Source organism: Bombina bombina, chromosome 11 (assembly GCF_027579735.1).
Source record: "Bombina bombina isolate aBomBom1 chromosome 11, aBomBom1.pri, whole genome shotgun sequence".
In the NCBI taxonomy this organism is placed as follows: domain Eukaryota; kingdom Metazoa; phylum Chordata; class Amphibia; order Anura; family Bombinatoridae; genus Bombina; species Bombina bombina.
This window is the reverse complement of record NC_069509.1, coordinates 112,847,900-112,868,824: the sequence shown is the minus strand read 5'-3', so window position 1 is coordinate 112,868,824 and position 20,925 is coordinate 112,847,900. Positions and strand designations below refer to the sequence as shown.

The window sequence follows — 20,925 nt, the reverse complement described above, 5'->3', positions numbered from 1 at the left end:
TGCTTTGTACTCATGGTATTCTTGGTTGAAAAGCTAAACCTTGGTAGGCTCATATGCTAGTTTCCAAACCCTAAAAGGCCACCACTTATCTGAATGCATTTTGACATTTTTTACAGTAAGAGGGTATTTGTTCATGTGTGCCATATAGATAACATTGTACTCACACCTGTGGAGTTACCTAGTAGTCAGCACTGATTGGCTAAAATGCTAGTCTGTCAAAAGAACTGGAATAAGGGAGCAGTGTGCAGAGGGTTAGATACAAGGTAATTACAGAGGTAAAAAGTATATTAATATAACAGTGTTGGTTATGCAAAACTGGGGAATGGGTAATAATTAGACATGTGCGATTCGGTTCGGTTTGATTCGGAAATTCGGAAAATTCGTATCGAACCGAATTTCCGAATTCAAATGTTGCAGAATTTTCCGAATCAAACCGAATCAAATCGATTTGTAAATTCGGATGGCCATTGGGATTACATTAGTATTATACAGTATGTTAGGTTAACACCTAATATACAGTATAATACTAGTCTAATCCCACCTAACACTTACCGAATTGCTGAATTTCCGAACCGAATCCAGCCGAATTTCTTTGAATCCGAAACGAATCAATTCAAAATTTTCTGAATTCGAATCGATCCGAACCGAACTTCGAAAAATTCAGAATCGATCCGAACCTAACCGAATTTTTTCGCCATGCACATGTCTATTAATGGGATTAGCTTTTTAAACAATAACAATTCTGGAGTAGACTGTTCCTTTAAATACACAATTAAATTCCATCTCAGACCCTCAAGTATTGTAGCTTCTGAGTAGAATATACATGGCCATTGATTGGCCGGTATGTGTGACTGCCACTCCGGAATGGTTTACAGCTTTGGAATTTACTTATGTGTTTAACCCATTTGCAGGGCTATAAAGTTGCTCAGCATTTTTTTTTTTTGTTACTCTAAGCTTAATGTAGAAACACACAAGAGCTGTTAATATTAGCACATTCTAAGCCTCTGAACACGGTTATATTAATATACTTTTTACCTATGTGATTATCTTGTATCTAAGCCTCTGCAAACTGCCCCTTTATTTCAGTTCTTTTGCCAGACTTGCATTTTAGCCAATCAGTGCTCACTCCTAGGTAACTTCACGTGTGTGAGCGCAATGTTATCTATATGACACACATTAACTAATGCCCTTTAGTGGTGGAAACCTGTCAAAATGCATTCAGTTAAGAGGTGGCCTTCAAGGTCTAAGAAATTAGCATATGAGTCTAACTAGGTTTAGCTTTCAACTAAGAATACCAAGTGAACAAAGCAAAATGAATGATAAAAGTAAATTGGAAAGTTGTTTAAAATTACATGCCCTATCTAAATGATGAAAGTTTATTTTGGACTAGACTGTCCATTTAAGTCTAAGTATACTTGTACTCTTACTAGAAAACTTTTTAACGGCAAAATAATAAGTTTACTCAATGCCATAAAGTTAGACTGAACAGAAATATAAAATAAGCAAAGAATTTGGCAATTATTATTTCTTGTAACATTATGTATATGTGTCTTCACTTTTCATTGATTGATATTTTTTTTTAGATGCTATTTATGTATTTATTTAAAGCTCCCTCCGTACAATCCCAGTGTCACGTAAAAATTAGAAACTAATACCGCCAGTGATCAAACACTGGGCCAAATTCAATAAAATGTCAGCGCTGCTTTAAGAAGGTTGGGAGCACTAATCACATTTAAAAAATGGAGTTGTTTTGATGGTTTTTTGGGGTTGAAGATTTACAAACATAAAATGGAACAGATACAGGTTAGGATCTGACTGAGTGGAAGAAAGTTTGTAAGATCCAAAGTTAATGATGTATATATAATAACAGGAACACTCGGTGCTGTCAGCAGCTAATAAGAAAGAGGCATTTGAGAGTAAATACTGTTCCTGCAGTGATTTAATGACTGCCCCATATGTCAGATATGCAGCATACAGGAGCAATTACAGATTTCTACAGCTAACTAAACTATCATGATTAAGCAGAAGCTTTTAATTAAGGGTGTTTGCTTTTAAGATTGTTCTTATTGATCTTTTTATTTACCATTAAGATTAATGATACTACTGGCTGTAATTGAAATCAGCATTGATATCTAACTGCTTCATTTCAGATAAAATGAAAGAAACAAATACGAATATGGAAAAAAAAAGTAACTGTTGTTGTTTAAAGGGACATTAAACTAAAAAATTAAAGGGATATAATACTCCGAAAATTAAATGTGCATCAATGTATTTCAATTTTGAAAGCTACATAGCAATGTTAGAACATGTCATTTTTGCACGGTTGATGCTCCAACTCTGTGTTTAACCCCTGCAAAAGGGTTAAACACATAGTTAAAATGCTGCTTGGAACCGCAAGCACTGCAGCTGCCATGGTGAACACAGCCAGTAACTTGCAGGGTTGTGTGACAGCCACTGCAGATTGGTTTACCAGCTGTTTCCTGCATGGGACCAGCAGTTCTCTAAAGCTCCCAAGCAGTGGACTTTATTTATGTTTTTAATGCCTTTAGGAGAGTTCCAGGGTGAGTGGTGCAAAACTTAAATTTTCTAATGAATGTATTATTTCCACTACACTTTTCCTTTAAGCATGGATAAATGCTTGCAAAATTATATATAAAAGTTAGAAGCAATGTTAAAGTGATGCTAAACTTCCCCCTTTAAAAAACAGATCCAGATTTTTAGTGATATTTTAGATGGAGTTTAATTCATTAGATGTAATGAAGATGCTCTACAACTTACTTTTTAAATATAGATATGAAATTCAAATACACCGCGCTCTGACGCTCACTTCAAAAGTAATTTTTTTTGTGAGCTAACGGTTTCAATTGTTGTCCAATCAGTGCTCTAGCAAAAGGCACCTTAAGGCCACAGCACTGATTGGAGAACAATTCACACCATTAGCTCACAGAAAAATTGACTTTTGAAGTGGGCCGTGGAGTATTTGAATTTTTTTATCTGTATTAAAAAGAAAGTTATAGCGCATCTTCATTACAACTGACGAATTAAACTCCATCTAAAATATCACTAACATTCCGGATCTGTTTTTTATAAAGGCGATTCAAAGTAGCAGATAGAATACTAGTTTGTGTCAATAAATGTAATAAATGTTTGATAAAGCTTTGGGGTAATTGAGAATGAGCGAATGTAGCTGGTAAGTGGGAGGTCTGTGAGATTGCCAATTGGCTCACCAGTTGTTTTAAGCGCGACACCAGCATTTCTCTGTGGTCTCCAAGGAGGAGTTTATCTATGTGTTTAACCCATTTCAGGGTGAAGCATTTTTGCAGTATGCTCCTAGTAAAACATAACTATTTTACGGTATATGCTGTCCATGCCCTATACATCTAAATTTAAACACTGCGCCTGTTCAAAGAGCCTGAGGTGTGTATCATGTTTGTGTCATACAGACTACTTCCTGCTCTCTGATATATGCCAATCTGTCAATAAACAATCTGTTTCTCTATTCTTGAAAAGTTATTAAACTGACATTAAAATATTTTTTTAAATTAATCACTGCATTGCAAAGATTATTAAAAAGGACATGTTACTGAACATGAATTCTTATGTATCCTTAAAAGTGATGGTAAATCCATTTCCTTGGGTCGTCCATGGCAGAACGCTATTTAGATAATCTTAACTGATGGTGTGCTAGCTATCCGTCATACTGTCAACTGGGCCACACGGCTATTGGCTAAGAGGTAGAAATGTAACCTCATTGAAAAAATAGTGTTCTACTGCGGGCGGCCTGAGGCACTCGGCACAGCATACGCTGCAGGCAAATAAAGGAACTTTTAGCATGAAGTATTTTATACCTTATGACTGAAAGTGCCCTTTATTTGCTGTAGTTGTAATGGCTAGTTATTTATTGCACGCTCACAAATGGGTAAATTTAGTGCTCCACTTGTAATCTAGCCCTGTATTGGGTTGTGGTTTTAATTAGCAGAAATTGCTAATTCATATAAAAAAAAAACCTAAAGAAACTATTCTGCATATATTTTAAATTCTGTAGTTAATAACAAGTAATTGGAAACACATTAAAGGGGAAAACTATTTTTCAGTACAGGGTCCCTTTATTATTGGCTTTTAGAGGTAGATAATATATATATATATATATATATATATATATATATATATATATATATATATATATATATATATATATATATATATGTGTGTGTGTGTGATTATCAGAATAAAGAAATATGCCAAACACCACTCTTATATAGTTTATAAAGTGAAATAAATGAATTAATCCAAACCTGCTGTGAACAAACAAATGAAACATTGTTGCCATGGTGACTGCAGACGCTATTACCTGCGAGTGCCTATGTGTATATCCACAGTTTTTTTCAATATATATATATTTATTAACAAGAAAGATCAGCACTCACCAACATTATAACCACTCAGTGCACGGCCAAAGAATAAATACAACAATAAGTATTGCATAAGGACAAGACCTGGTGATGATCCCTGTGGTCCCTCGCAAAGAAAGCTAGCACACGAGATTTAAACAAAACACCTTCCTTTAATGCCAAAGTAGCATAACGTTTCAGCTCCCACTGGAGCCTTGGTCACATGCAGCAATTCACAGAATGAAATCAGGCATAAGATAACATACACAGGTAAACCCTTAAATACCCCCACCCACCAATCAGATACATTACAAAAAAACGCCAAATACAAAGGTAATTGACACAGCTGTGTGCCGTAATATCGCACATGGACCACAAGCATAAGTGCGTGTCCATGGAAACGCTGTCAGACTCAATAGCGTGTATCTCACAACTGCGCATGCGTGAATGACTTAATAGCGCATGCGTGCGCAGTGACGTCATGGCGTTAGAGATAGTTGTCACGGTAACCATACGCAATAGTCAAGATCAGTGGAGAACACACCGCAGCCAAAATAAACTGTGAGCATCAACTATATTTGTGAATGGGTATCAGGGCAACTCTGCGCATTATACACATAACATGCAAAATGTAACATACGCTTATATCTGGGGTATATATATACACCAATAAACCCATACATTGTAGATGGCGAAAAAACAACCTATATACAAGTTGCACAAGAATATATTGTATCTGATTCCCAAGTGAAACTTACTAATTAAACTTTAAAAACACAAATAGTTATATTTTGCTAGCCACTAAGGCATTTGTGAGTAAAATATCTATTGCAAAAAGAGCTAAATTAAGCCCCTATTATGGTCCAGTCAGGACTCCAATACAAATTTAATCATCACTCAATGTCAAAGTCATATAATAGCTGGCACAAAATAACTAAACCTATATACAAAATTTTGCAGCGTGTGTCAAGGGTATGGTAAAAATTCCATAGCAAGATGAAAGGAAACCCACAGTCATTTATAGAAGCAGCTGTAGTCGAAAGACATATTCAAGCCTTTAGGTGCTACAGTATCAAGTCGGTAGATCCAACGAGATTCCATTTTTAACAGAGCCTTGGCTCGATCACCCCACTTCGGTACGTGGTCAATTAGAATAGTCCTCAGTGAGGAAATAGGATGTCCAGCTTGTGCAAAGTGGCGTGCCACCGGCTGATCAGAGGTGCCATTAGATAACTTCACGCATGCGCAGTTGTGAGATACACGCTATTGAGTCTGACAGCGTTTCCATGGACACACACTTATGCTTGCGGTCCATGAGCGATATTACGGCACACAGCTGTGTCAATTACCTTTGTATTTGGCAGTTTTTTGTAATGTATCTGATTGGTGGGTGGGGGTATTTAAGGGTTTACCTGTGTATGTTATCTTATGCCTGATTTCATTCTGTGAATTGCTGCATGTGACCAAGGCTCCAGTGGGAGCTGAAACGTTATGCTACTTTGGCATTAAAGGAAGGTGTTTTGTTGGATCTACCGACTTGATACTGTAGCACCTAAAGGCTTGAATATGTCTTTCGACTACAGCTGCTTCTATAAATGACTGTGGGTTTCCTTTCATCTTGCTATGGAATTTTTACCATACCCTTGACACACGCTGCAAAATTTTGTATATAGGTTTAGTTATTTTGTGCCAGCTATTATATGACTTTGACATTGAGTGATGATTAAATTTGTATTGGAGTCCTGACTGGACCATAATAGGGGCTTAATTTAGCTCTTTTTGCAATAGATATTTTACTCACAAATGCCTTAGTGGCTAGCAAAATATAACTATTTGTGTTTTTAAAGTTTAATTAGTAAGTTTCACTTGGGAATCAGATACAATATATTCTTGTGCAACTTGTATATAGGTTGTTTTTTCGCCATCTACAATGTATGGGTTTATTGGTGTACATATATACCCCAGATATAAGCGTATGTTACATTTTGCATGTTATGTGTATAATGCGCAGAGTTGCCCTGATACCCATTCACAAATATAGTTGATGCTCACAGTTTATTTTGGCTGCGGTGTGTTCTCCACTGATCTTGACTATTGCGTATGGTTACCGTGACAACTATCTCTGACGCCATGACGTCACTGCGCACGCATGCGCTATTACGTCATTCACGCATGCGCAGTTGTGAGATACACGCTATTGAGTCTGACAGTGTTTCCATGGACACGCACTTATGCTTGTGGTCCATGTGCGATATTACGGCACACAGCTGTGTCAATTACCTTTGTATTTGGCGTTTTTTTGTAATGTATCTGATTGGTGGGTGGGGGTATTTAAGGGTTTACCTGTGTATGTTATCTTATGCCTGATTTCATTCTGTGAATTGCTGTATGTGACCAAGGCTCCAGTGGGAGCTGAAACGTTATGCTACTTTGGCATTAAAGGAAGGTGTTTTGTTTAAATCTCGTGTGCTAGCTTTCTTTGCGAGGGACCACAGGGATCATCACCAGGTCTTGTCCTTATGCAATATATATATATATATAAAACATTTTCTTTTTCTTTTTTTTACCACCTCAACATTTATGAGGGGTCCCAAATATGTTTTTGGGAAATCTGGTCTCCTTACTTTTACCATCTACACAGATATGTATTTCAAGACAAGATCACACAGCCAGCAACACAGATGTGTGAGACCTGCAGGGGTAAAGTGCTTGTTGTATAAGCTGTGAGCTACATGAAACCTCCAAACAAGAAACACTTAATTATGCAATCTTGCTGCCACTATGAGTAGGGATGCCAGGTGTCCAGTATTCAGCTGGACAGTCCAGTATTTTAGCAGAATGTCCAGTAACATCTTTACAAAAAATACTGTACACTTAAATGTCCAGTTTTTTAAGAGCTTGTAAGCTAAAGACAAAAGACATCCTGTGCCTCAATGGATTACTAATACGGAGCACAGAGAAGTGAGGTGCAGTCAAGGGGTCAAATCTCTACTATTTACATGTGTTACTGACAAATAAATATGTAGAATTATTGATTTATATTTTACTGTCAGCCAAGGGCTAAAATGACTGCTTAGTTGTGAAAAACAAACCTGATAGGATCAAGAGTGGGGTCTAAGGTACAGCTTTGGGAAGGGGCAGATAATACAATACACATTAAAGGGACAGTGTAGTCAAAATTAAATTTTCATGATTCAGATAAGGCATGCAATGTTAAACAACATAGCAATTTTTTTGTATAATTAAATTTGCTTTGTTCTCTTGGTATTTATTGTTGAAATCTAAACCTAGGCAGACTCATATGCTAATTTCTAAGTCTGCAGAGGCTTAGATACAAGGTAATCACAGAGGTAAAAAGTATATTAATATAACTGTGTTTATGCAAAACTGGGGAATGGGTAATAAAGGGATTATCTATCTTTTTAAACAATGCAAGTAGACTGTGCAAAGGTATAATCTAAACCTCATTGCTATAAACAAAATACTAAGTACAAAGTGAGTCTAACTGGCATGCCATTGAATGCTATATTGTACTTTTCTCAGTAGAGAATCTAATTCATTTACAAATCTTTCAGCATAATAATTTGCCTTTCCCATAAATGTTGAAACTCACAGTAGCTGCTCACAAAACAAACTAACTTTAATACACTTTGGTCACTGAGGGAATAAAAAAGAAAAACTCTATAAAATAAAAATAAACTACAAATTGTATAAAGTCTATTTTGTTTTCATGAAAAAAAAAAGATCTCCAGTTCAGTTGAAACTTTTAAAAGTCTATTTGCTAGAAAATGCTTTATACCCTACTAACATTTTGTGTTTTTTTCCTTTATTTTCAGACAAACAAGGGAACAAGAGACACCTCCAGATTTTTTTTACTTTTCAGACTATGAGAGGCATAATGCTGAAATTGCTGCTTTTCATTTGGACAGGTAAATATCGCTCAAAAAATGGAGAAAGAAAAAACCTCAGCACCGAAAAAATAATATAAAAAAATATAGAAAAATTTAACTTTTATTTATAATGGGTTAAAAAAAATTCAGTAAGACACAGTTTGGTTAACAAAATATGTTGGCTTTGTGATAATAAAAAAACATTAAAATGGGGTTGCCAACTGCTCCTCAGATCAGACCCATACATCTGCAGCCCCTATACTATATGCTGATACCACACCTTAGATCAGACGCATAAATCTGCAGCCCCTTTACTATATGCTGACATCACACCTTAGATCAGACCCATAAATCTGCAGCCCCTATACTATATGCTGACATAACACCTTAGATCAGACCCATGACTAAGTGGCAAATTACATCTGTGTCCCATGGTCCTGTAGCTCCTCTCACTCAGCTAGATCTCACCATATGAGATGTCAGATCAGAGCCATGACTGCATCCCCTGTCAGTTATATGGCCACATAAGAGCTCAGATCAGACCTGTGGTCCTGCAGCACTTGTCAACTGTATGCCCACAACAGACCTCAGATCAGAGCCATGACTCAGAATCCCCTGTCAGCTTTATGCCAACATAAGAACTGAGACCAGACCTGTAGTCCTGTACCATCTCTAAACTGTATGCCCACATCAGACCAGATCCATAGTCCTGCACCACCTCTAAGCTGTATGCCCACATCAGACCAGATCCATAGTCCTCCACCACCTAAGCTGTATGCCCACATCAGACCAGATCCATAGTCCTACACCACCTAAGCTGTATGCCCACATCAGACCTTGGTTCAGATCCGTAGTCCTGCACCCCCCTCTAAGCTGTATGCCCACATCATATCTCAGATCAAATTCGTAGTTCTGCACCACCTCTCAGGTGTATTCCCACATCAGACCTTGGTTCAGATCCGTAGTCCTGCACCCCCCTCTAAGCTGTATGCCCACATCATATCTCAGATCAAATTCGTAGATCTGCACCACCTCTCAGGTGTATGCCCACATCAGACCTTGGTTCAGATCCGTAGTCCTGTACCACTTCTCAGCTGTATGCCCACATCTTACCTCAGATTAAATCCGTAGTTCTGCACCACCTCTAAGCTGTATGCCCACATCAAACCAGATCCATAGTCCTGCACCACCTCTAAGCTGTATGCCCACATCAGACCAGATCCATAGTCCTGCACCACCTCTAAGCTGTATTCCCACATCAGACCAGATCCATAGTCCTGCACCACCTCTAAGTTGTATGCCCACATCATACCTCAGATCAAATCTGTAGTTCTGCACCATCTCTCAGGTGTATACCCACATCAGATCTCAGATCTGTAGTCCTACACCACCTCTCAGCTGTATGACCAGATCTAACCTCATATAATAGAACCATAGTTCTTCAGCCCGTTAGCTCTATTCTCACATTAGATCTCAGATCAAACTCATGGCCCTGTAATCCTTGTCAGCTATATGCCCATATCAAACATCAGAGGACCCCCTACTCCTCATTCATTGTCAAGAAAATGCCCACATCAGACTTCCAATCAGACCCCCTTAGTCATTTCAATTACATTTAAAACACAAACATTGTAATGAAATAACTCTTTTTGACTTGGATGCGTACTGAGATATTTTTTTGTCTTAAAGTGAATGTAAATTTTGATGCCAAAGTGCCCGGTTTTTAAAAATTCAATTAAAAACAGGGACACTTTATTTCATCAAAATTTAAATTTCACTCGTTGCGAAAAAATACTTACCTTTTAAACTTGACAGCCGCTTCAGCTACCCCCGGTTGTCGCAAGCCATTTCTGACGTCAGAAATGATGGATCGGTCATCCTCCAATCACGGCTTCCCCTCCCCCCGGGGAATCAGTGTTTGATTCAACGCCACGATTGGAGGAAGCCGGATTCCTCATTTTAGACCCAAGAAGAGGCTTTGCAACGGGCGGAGGAAGCTGGAGAGGCTGTCAAGATTAAAAGGTACGTTTTTTTTCACAACACAAGTGAAATATAAATTTTGATGAATTAAAGTGCCCCTGTTTTTAATCTAATTTTTAAAAAGCAGGCACTTTAGCATCAAAATTTATATTCACTTTAACATAAGTCCTTACTGTAAAAGAAGTCATTTGGAACATAACAAATGCTTGGGAGCACACATTTGAAGCACAGTGCAAAGCCTCAGAGGCATCTGGTGTCTTTGGACCTTTCAAACAGGAGAGCAACGCAATTTTTTGAATGATGACTACATTTTGCTATGTCTCTTTAACAATGTATTTCTTCCCATACTGCAATCACACAATTTAAATTAATATCATATAAGAGAAGTGAAACTACACATGGCATACATAAATAGAATATATTTGTACAAAAATAATACCTACTTAGAAACATTAAAGGGACAGTCTACACCAGAATTTTTATTGTTTAAAAAGATAATCCCTTTACTACCAATTCCCCAGTCTTGCATAACCAAACACAGTTATATTAATATGTTTTACCTCTGTGATTACCTTGCATCTAAGTCTCTGCAGACAAGTTCTTTTTACAGACATGCATTTTAGCCAAACAGTGCTAACTCCTAGGTAACTCCACGGGCATGAGCACAATGTTATCTAGATGGTACACATGAACTAACACCCTCTAGTTGTGATTTTTTTCAAAATGCATTCAAATAAGTGGCAGGCTTCGAAGGCTAAGAAATTTGCATATGAGCCTCCTAGGTTTAGCTTTCAACTAATACCAAGAGAACAAAGCAAAATTGATGATAAAAGTAAATTGGAAAGTTGTTTAAAATTACATGCTCTATCATGAAAGTTTATTTTTGACTAGACTGTCCCTTTAATGCAAAAAAATATATAAAAAAGTAAAAAAAAAAGTGTTATAGCAATAGCCAGCCAGACCAACCGATTTTTATAAAATACTCATACTGTGTTATATGAAAACTGATCAGCCAATGAGCCGCTGCAGTACCTTTTATTGTGTCACAGGTTACACTGCAGCAGATTCATGACTGACCATGTAAGAAAAGTCTAATAAACCAAATGGTTTGAGCATTTCACTGTGGCTGGATGATTTAATAACAAAAAAACTGTTCTACAAATCATGTTTGGGGAAAAAAAGATTTTTACATTATTATAAGCCTGGCATCCTTCTGGTTTATTTTTAAAGACATTGCAAATGGTCTTTTTATATGGGTTTCAGCTTTTAGTATATACTGACAAAAATGTTTTAAACTAATCGTTTATATCATATTGATACATATGATTGTCTTCCTTCTATTTCACCATTTAGCTTTTTCTTTAAGTGACTTTAAAGCGACATAAAACCCAAAATATTGGTCTCATCATTCAGATAAAACTTGCACTAGATCGCAGCACTATTTCCTGCCATATAGTGCTCTAAACATCTACCTAGGTATCTCTTCAACAAAGAATATCATGGGAACGAAGCAAATTAAATAGCTTTTTTTTAATTGTAAGCTCTGTCTGAATCACAAAAACATTTTGGGGTTTTATACCTCTTTATATATGAATAGTATATATCAACAATTAAGTACTGCAATGCAAACTACCTGCATACTAAAACGATGATTTAAACTGTCAGTTTGTTAGCAAAACTAGTAATGTGTATGGATATACTCTTTAAAATGCCTCAAGTCTTTTTATCTTACCTACCTTGCTGTATGAAGTTAGGATCAAATTAAAGTGGGCTCTTAGCATTATCAAGCAACCACTTTGTAGAATGTAGAGGGGTCAAGGTTCTAAATCCTTTGGAAAACACTCTAGCCTTTCTGTGGGCATTAGTAAAAATACAACTTCCCAAGTTAAAAGGACAAAAAAAAGTGCAAAATGAAAATGCTCTAATTTGGTGTATATATATATATATATATATATATATATATATATATATATATATATATATATATAAAATCCTTTAAAAAAATGTATCTAATTTTCTGAAAAACACCATTAAGGTCTTTGGAGACTTTTGTAGATAAATCATTTGATCATTTTTCTAAAAGATTGTGATCACCCCCTATGTGTTTGACTTGCACAAAGGGGTTAAATACATAGTTAAAGACAGTTACACAGCAGCAGTGTACTACTGTGAGCTAGCTTGTGAGCTAAAGACAAGAGGCATATGTGTGTAGCCATAAATCAATAGCTACATCCCAGTAGTGCATTGTTGCTGCTGAGCCAACCTGGGTATGCTTTCCAACAAATGAGAAGAAAATACATTCAAAGGGACAGTCTACTCAAGAATTGTTATTGTTTAAAAATATAGATAATCCCTTTATTACCCATTCCCCAGTTTTGCATAACCAACACAGTTATATTAATACACTTTTTACCTCGTATCTAAGCCTCTTCAGACTGCCCCTTATTTCAGTTCTTTTGACAGACTTGCATTTTAGCCAGTACCCTCTCATAAGTAACTCCATGGGCATGAGCACAATGTTATCTATATGGCACATATGAATGAACTAATGTCCTCTAGCTGTGAATAACTGTCAAATACATTCAGATAAGAGGCAGCCATCAATGGCTTAAAACTTTGCATATGAGTCTACCTAGGTTTAGCTTCCAACTAAGAATACCAAGAGAACAAAGCAAATTTGATGATAAAAGTAAATTGCAAAGTTGTTTAAAATTACATGCCCCATCTGAATCATGAAAGTTTAATTTTGACTAGACTGTCCCTTTAATAATAGAAGTAAAATAAAAAGTCTCTTAAAATTGCATGCTCTTAATGAACATTGAAATCATGTCCCTTTAAGTTACAAAAAAATAAATAATAGTAAAAATCACGGATATACATAATGTTATTTCCCTATTTTGTCTAGTAATGTTCTTCATTTAATTAATTTACCAGAAACAGTTAGGATAGTAATCTGCAAGTCTCCACCTTAAAAGAAATATACATTATACACATATATATATATATATATATATATATATATATATATATATATATATATATATACACATATATATATATATATACACACACACATATATATATACATATATATATATACATATACACACACATATATATATATATATACACATATACATACATGCATACATGCATACACACACACACACACATATATATATATATATATATATATATATATATATACATACACACATACATATATATATATATATATATATATATATATATATATATATATATATATATATATACATACACATACATATATATATATATACACATACACACACACACACATTTCTGCACCCTGCCCTTGAAATGTACCATTTTATAGATTTCTTTTCATAGCCCCTTATCTTTTTGTGATTAAGTATGTGGCTGTGGTTCATAAACGGATTAGGTGTCCCATAGCTCCAGCCATCATCTTTTACGTCCTTGAAATTCTGACACCTTCAGCGCAGACGCAGCCTGTAGAATAATACCCTGTGGCCCGTTCTGCCACTGAAAGAATTTGATTTCCTACAAGCTTGTAAGACTCTGATTCCATTACTTTTCAGAGTCCTCGATTTCCGCCGTGTTCCACCCGTTGCAGGAAGATTGGTGAACATGACAAAAGAAATAAGAGACGTGACACGAGACAAGAAACTATGGAGAACGTTCTTCATATCACCAGGTAGGAAGGAGGGTAATTATCTATGTGACCACAGCAAATAGGGAGAGAAAGATCAAAATTAAAAATGTCCATGGGTGCATTTAAAGTTTAAATAGAAGACTTTTTTGCAATATGCTTCTATTAGCAAAAATTATTCTAGTAAAAGTTATTACTGGTTTTAGGTGGCATACGCACATATGCTGTGATTGCACATGCACCAGCATTCATTAAAACTCCTTGAATTGTATGACCACTGAAGTCTTTACTGATGGAATACACACCACAGTCATCTCTCTGATCAGGCATAATGTTTGAATCCTTATCCTGTACATAGCATATGTGTATATGCCACAGAAACAGCAATAACTTTTACTAGAAGCATTTTTGCTAATGGAAGTATATTGCAAAATAAAAGGGCATGAATGCACCTTTTAATATTGACTGTTCTATCCCTTTAAAGAGACATAAAAGTGCAAAACAACAACTATATTAGATCATGTTATAACTGCACTATTTCTTGCATATATATCCTGCTAAAGGGGTTAACTCATGATTAAAGTCAGCTCTACAGCAGTAATGTACGACTGGGAGCTAGCTGAACACATCTGGTGAGCCAATGACAAGAAGCATGTGTATGTAGCCACCAATCCCCAGCTATCTGAGTAGTGCAGTGCTGTTCATGAGCCTAGGTATGCATTTCAAGAAAGGATAGAAAGACAATGAAGTGAATTTAAATGTCTCTTAAGATTGCATGTTCTCTCTGAACCATGGAATTTTAATTTGGATGTTCCCCTCCCTTTAAAAAGACATTAAAGGCATAATAAACCCAACTTTCTAATTTACTCCTATTTTAATTTTTTTTCTTATTTCTCTTGCTATCTTTATTTAAAAAATAGGAATGTAAAGCTTAGGAGCCAGCCCATTTTTCATTCAGAATCTGGGTTATGCTTGCTTATTGGTTTGCTTAATTTTGTCACCAATAAGCAAGAGCTATCCAGGGTGCTGAACCTAAAATCGGGCTTCTTTTAAGCTTTACATTTCTGCTTTTTAAATGAAGATAGCAAGAGAACGAAGAAAAATTTATAATAGGAGTAAATTAGAAAGTTGCTCAAAATTGCATGCTCTGTCTAAATCATTAAAGAAGAAAAAAAATGGGTTTAGTATCCCTTTAAACATCTTGTTTTTGTATTAATATTGTACTTTATCCTATTCTCCATTGAAAGGCTAAAATGTAAATTCTGTATCCTTGAAGTGCAGCAAATCAAAAAGCTGGTTTAGGTCATCTCCAACATTTTGAAACCCTAGGTTACAGATTCTGCATTTTGGCCCTTTTAGTGAGCGTGGGACAAAACACCATTTTTTTTTTTTTTTACACAAAAGCAAGATGTGTTTAACGTCCCTTATCAAACACCACTTTATGTCATATCAAGTTTAAAGTAATAGTCTGGTCAAAATGAAACGTTCGTGGTTGAGATAGAGCGTGCAATTTTAAGCAACTTTCTAATTTACTCCTATTATCATTTTGTCTTCATTCTCTTGGTATCTTTAATTGAAAAAGTAAGAATGTAAGATTAGAAGCCTGACCATTTTTGGTTCAGCACCTAGGTAGAGCTTGCTGATTGGTGGCTACATTTAGACCTTTTAGTGGGATATATTTCTGAAACCTCAGATTACATTTGATAGACTATTCCTATTCTTTAGAACATTTGTTATAATATTTTTGTTTGTTTGTGGAAAAATGTTCTCCTTGATATTCTATTCTCCTATTAAATGTTTATTTCATATGAATGTTAATTATGCTACTTTGATTGGCACCTTCTATTTAAAGGGACATGAAACCCATTTTATTTTCTGTTATGATTCATATAGAGCAAACAATTTTAAATAACTTTTCAATTTACTTCTATTATAAGATGTCATTCATTCGCTTGGTATCCTTTGTTGAAGGAGCATCAATGCACTACTGGGAGCTAACTTAATACATCTTGGGAGCCAATAACAAAAGGCATATGTGTGCAGCCACCAATCAACAACTAACTCCCAGTAGTGCATTGCCTACCTAGGTATGCTTTTTCATGCTCTGATTCATGAAAATAAAAAACTTTACTGTCCCTTTAAGGACATAAATACATTCAGAAAATAGAAGCATTACATTTGAATGTAGTGCACGTATCTGTATATAAACATTCTCATTTCATTATTGTGAAACATTATTGTAACATTAGAAATAGCAAAATTATTTTGAAACAAAGAAGGTTCAACTGATATTCAAAATGATGTTAAAATAAACTAATTATGTCAGCAAAGCAAACCTGTTACTTTGTTTTCTCCTCACTAAAATACTCTTGATATTGATCAAAAGTGAATATTGTTGTATTAAAGGGACGGAAACCCCCCAAAATTTCCTTTCATGACTTGGATAGAACATACACTTTTAAACAACTTTCCAAATTGGTTCTATTGTCAAATGTCCTTTATTCTCTTCTTATCCTTTGCTGAAAGAACAGCATTGCACTACTGTCAGCCAGCTGAACATATCCAGTTAGCCAATCATAAGAGGCAAATGTGTGCAGGCACCAATTTGCAGCAGCTCCCTCTAGTATAGGATATGTGCGTATTCTATTTCAACAAGGGATACCACGAGAACAAAGTAGATTTAAAAATAGAAGTGAATTTAATAAAAGTGTCTTAAAATTACCTGCTCTATCCGAATCAGGCAAATTTTATTTTGACTTTCCTATCCCTTTAAACCTTTACAAATTAGAATATTTAACCCTTTGGATATTTGATGACCCTTGGTGTTTAAAATTAGAAAGGTGCTATATACTTTATAAAACTACAGTATATGCATTTTTTCTCATAGCTGTTTTGTGGAATATTCTAATAGACATGACCACCACCCCACAAAAAAAAAAAAAAGTCAATAAATCTCTTTATATAGGTTTTTGGTACTGCAGTTGTCCTCAGATGCTTAACCCCTTAACCCAATTGGGCTATTCATAATGCAGTACTTTGACTATCATACCGCATGACATATATACATATACATATACATACACACATGCACATATACAACAACAATTAAAATTATGGGGAGTTTAAAATCCTCCACTAAATACAAAATGTAGAGAAAATAACTTGTTTAAACCATTTACAAATCTAGACAAGTCAGAAGACTTCCTTTTCCCACAGAAACTCTCCGATTACACTGTTTCCAAAGCAGCAAGGGATTCTGGGTAAGACATGCAAATGAGGTTCACAATGACTCACCTTTTGTGAGTCATTGTGAACAGGGATAGGCACAGACAAAGGCTGTGGCGGACATTTTCCAAAGTACAGACCTTAGTGAAGGACACCAAGGTACATTTGATATTATAAACATTATTTTATAGTGCTTAGTGTTATTATACTGATGCAGATACCACTGATCCTATAACCCGACCTCCTCTGGCTATACCCATGTGCCAGTGTCACTACTGTGTCATTATATAGCCCTGGGTGTTATTATACTGATGCAGATACCACTGATCCTATAACCAGCCCTCCTCTGGCTATACTCATGAGCCAGTGTCACTACTGTGTCATTATATAGTGCTGGGTGTTATTATACTGATGCAGATACCACTGATCCTATAACCAGCCCTCCTCTGGCTATACTCATGAGCCAGTGTCACTACTGTGTCATTATATAGTGCTAGGTGTTATTATACTGATGCAGATACCACTGATTCTATAACCAGCCCTCCTCTGGCTATACTCATGAGCCAGTGTCACTATTGTGTCATTATATAGTGCTGGGTGTTATTATACTGATGCAGATACCGTTGATCCTATAACCAGCCCTCCTCTGGCTATACCCATGAGCCAATGTCACTACTGTGTCTTTGTATATTGCTTGGTGTTATTATACTGATGCAGATACCACTGATCCTATAACCCGACCTCCTCTGGCTATACCCCTGTGCCAGTGTCACTACTGTGTCATTATATAGCGCTGGGTGGTATTATACTGATGCAGATACCACTGATCCTATAACCAGCCCTCCTCTGGCTATACTCATGAGCCAATGTCACTACTGTGTCTTTGTATAGTGCTGGGTGTTATTATACTGATGCAGATACCACTGATCCTATAACCAGCCCTCCTCTGGCTATACTCATGAGCCAATGTCACTACTGTGTCTTTGTATATTGCTTGGTGTTATTATACTGATGCAGATACCACTGATTCTATAACCCGACCTCCTCTGGCTATACTCATGAGCCAGTGTCACTACTGTGTCTTTGTATATTGCTTGGTGTTATTATACTGATGCAGATACCACTGATCCTATAACCAGCCCTCCTCTGGCTATACCCATGAGCCAGTGTCACTATTGTGTCATTATATAGTGCTGGGTGTTATTATACTGATGCAGATACCGTTGATCCTATAACCAGCCCTCATCTGGCTATACCCATGAGCCAGTGTCACTACTGTGTCATTATATAGTGCTGGGTGTTATTATACTGATGCAGATGCCACTGATTCTATAACCAGCACTTGTCTGGCTATACCCATGAGCCAGTGTCACTACTGTGTCATTATATAGTGCTGGGTGTTATTATACTGATACAGGTGCCACTGATTCTATAACCAGCCCTTGTCTGGCTATACCCATGAGCCAGTGTCACTACTGTTCTGTGTCATTATATAGTGCTAGGTGTTATTATTCTGATGCAGATACCACTGATTCTATAACCAGCCCTTGTCGGGCTATATGCATGTGCCAGTGTCACTCCTGTGTCTATGTATAGATGGGTGTTATTATACAGATGCAGATACACATCCAGTATTTCACTCAGGCTTTATTTATTCCATAACTTATCACCCCAAAATCACTAGCAGTCTCTTGACAAGCCACTAACTTTATTCACACTACATATATTTTTTTTATTCCTATTATTTAATCAGAAAGAAAAGATATTACTTAGGTTGTGGCGGAGACTGCAAGGGCTAGTCACGGACACCAGTGTCCGTATACGGACACCTTGCCTATCCCTGATTGTGAACCTCATTTGCATGTCTTACCCAGAATCCCTTGCTGCATTAGAAACAGTGTAATCGGAGAGTTTCTGTGGGAAAAGCAAGTCTTCTGACTTGTCTAGATTTGTAAATGGTTTGCACAATGAGTTATTTTCTCTACTATATATATATATATATATATATATATATATATATATATATATATATATATATATATACACGTCCGAGCTGCAGGAAGCTCCAGGAGTCTCTGTTTTAAAGTTACAGTTGAGAGCTGGAGTTCCTGAGCTCCAGGCATCTGTCTGCATATGGAACTGGAACACGATCGGTGCTCCGGTTTTATATGAAGGCAGATGCCTGATTGTTACAAACAGGAACACTGTGTGTCACTGTCAGCAAACGATCAACTGCTGGTGTCGGCGGGAGGTGTGTGAGGGAAATCTGGATGCGGATGGGTAGTCCAGCACAGGAGGGGGTGGGATAGCCCTACACTACAGAAAAATGAAAATAAAGGGAGAGGGAAAATAATACTACAAAAAATAAAATTTATATATATATATATATATATATATATATATATATATATATATATATATATATATATATATATATATATATATATATATATATATATATACATACATACATACACTGTATATATGTATGGGTAATGGCAGACAGCTGACAGTACCAAAGATGGCTGCAATTTTGTGGATAGGGAGGGTTAGAGAGCTTAGATTAGGTATGTGGAAGCGTTGAGGAGGACCACTACACTGCAAAAAAAAAAAGAAAAAAATGTTTAAAAAAATATTAGTAATAATTAAAAAAACAAAACAAACAAAAAACAAACCTAAACTGCATACTGGCAGACTGCCAGGGCCTAAGATGGTGGTGACCAGTGGGGGTTGAGAGATGGAAGAGAGCTGTTTGGGAAGGATCAGGTAGGGATCAGGGGGTGGGAGGGGACTCTCTATGCTCAAGCTAAAATCAACCTTACAAGCTACCTGAGTAACCCCTTCACTGCCAGGAATAAATCAAAGTGTGGTGCACAGTTGCAATTAGCAGCCTTCTACTTATCAAAAACCAATTGCAAAGCCATTTATGTCTGCTATTTCTAAACAAAAGGGGATCCCAGAGAAGCTTTTACAATAATTTGTGCCATGATTGCACAAGCAGTATGTAAATAGTTTCAGTAAGTAAAAGCAGTTCTAGGACACTAAAGTCAAAATTAAACTTTCATGATGCAGATAGAGCATGCAATTTTAACAGACCTTCCAAATTACTTCCAGTATAATTTTTTGCACAGTCTTTTTATATGCACGCTTTCTCAGACACCAGCTTCTACTGAGCATGTGCACAAATTCACAGTTTATGTATACTAGTCTATGAGTGGCTGATGTATGTCACATAATACAGGGGGCTGGCATATGGGGGGAAAATAAATTAGTAAAAAAAAAAAAAATCTGCTGCTTATATAAAATTCAGAATAAGTATTATTGCATTGTCTTTTTATCATGCAATTTTAAATTATGCAATTCTACAGTATTTAATGGTCCTTTAAAGGGGTAGGAAAGTCAAAATTAAATGTGCACGATTCAGACAAAGCATGTAATTTTAAGACACTTAAATTCACTTCTATTTTTATATGTGCTTTGTTCTCTTGGTATCCCTTGTTGAAAAAGAATGCACACATATCCTACATTAGTGGGAGCTAGCTGCCGATTGGTGCCTGCACACATTTGTCTCTTGTGATTGGCTAACTAGATGTGTTCAGCTATCTGCCAATGTTGCTTCAGCAAAGGATAACAAGAAAGCAAATTTGATAATAGAAGTAAATTGGAAAGTTGTTCTATCCAAATCATGAAACATGATGTTGGGGTTTCCTGTTTCTTAAGTATTTTAAAATGTATGATGTACCATTTTAGACTTGCAAATTAATTTAAATGTACCTGTGTAGCATTC

General features: G+C 36.2%; 1 protein-coding gene across 1 annotated transcript in view; it reads left to right on the top strand.

Moving 5' to 3' along the window:
* FAM20C (FAM20C golgi associated secretory pathway kinase) overlaps window positions 1–20,925 on the top strand; it is a 424,759-nt gene that overhangs the window by 260,340 nt on the left and 143,494 nt on the right. The window contains exons 4-5 of the mRNA XM_053694808.1: window positions 8,228–8,320; window positions 13,843–13,958. Of these exons, the coding sequence (XP_053550783.1) occupies window positions 8,228–8,320; window positions 13,843–13,958 (209 nt within the window). The remainder of the gene's footprint in view (window positions 1–8,227; window positions 8,321–13,842; window positions 13,959–20,925) is intronic.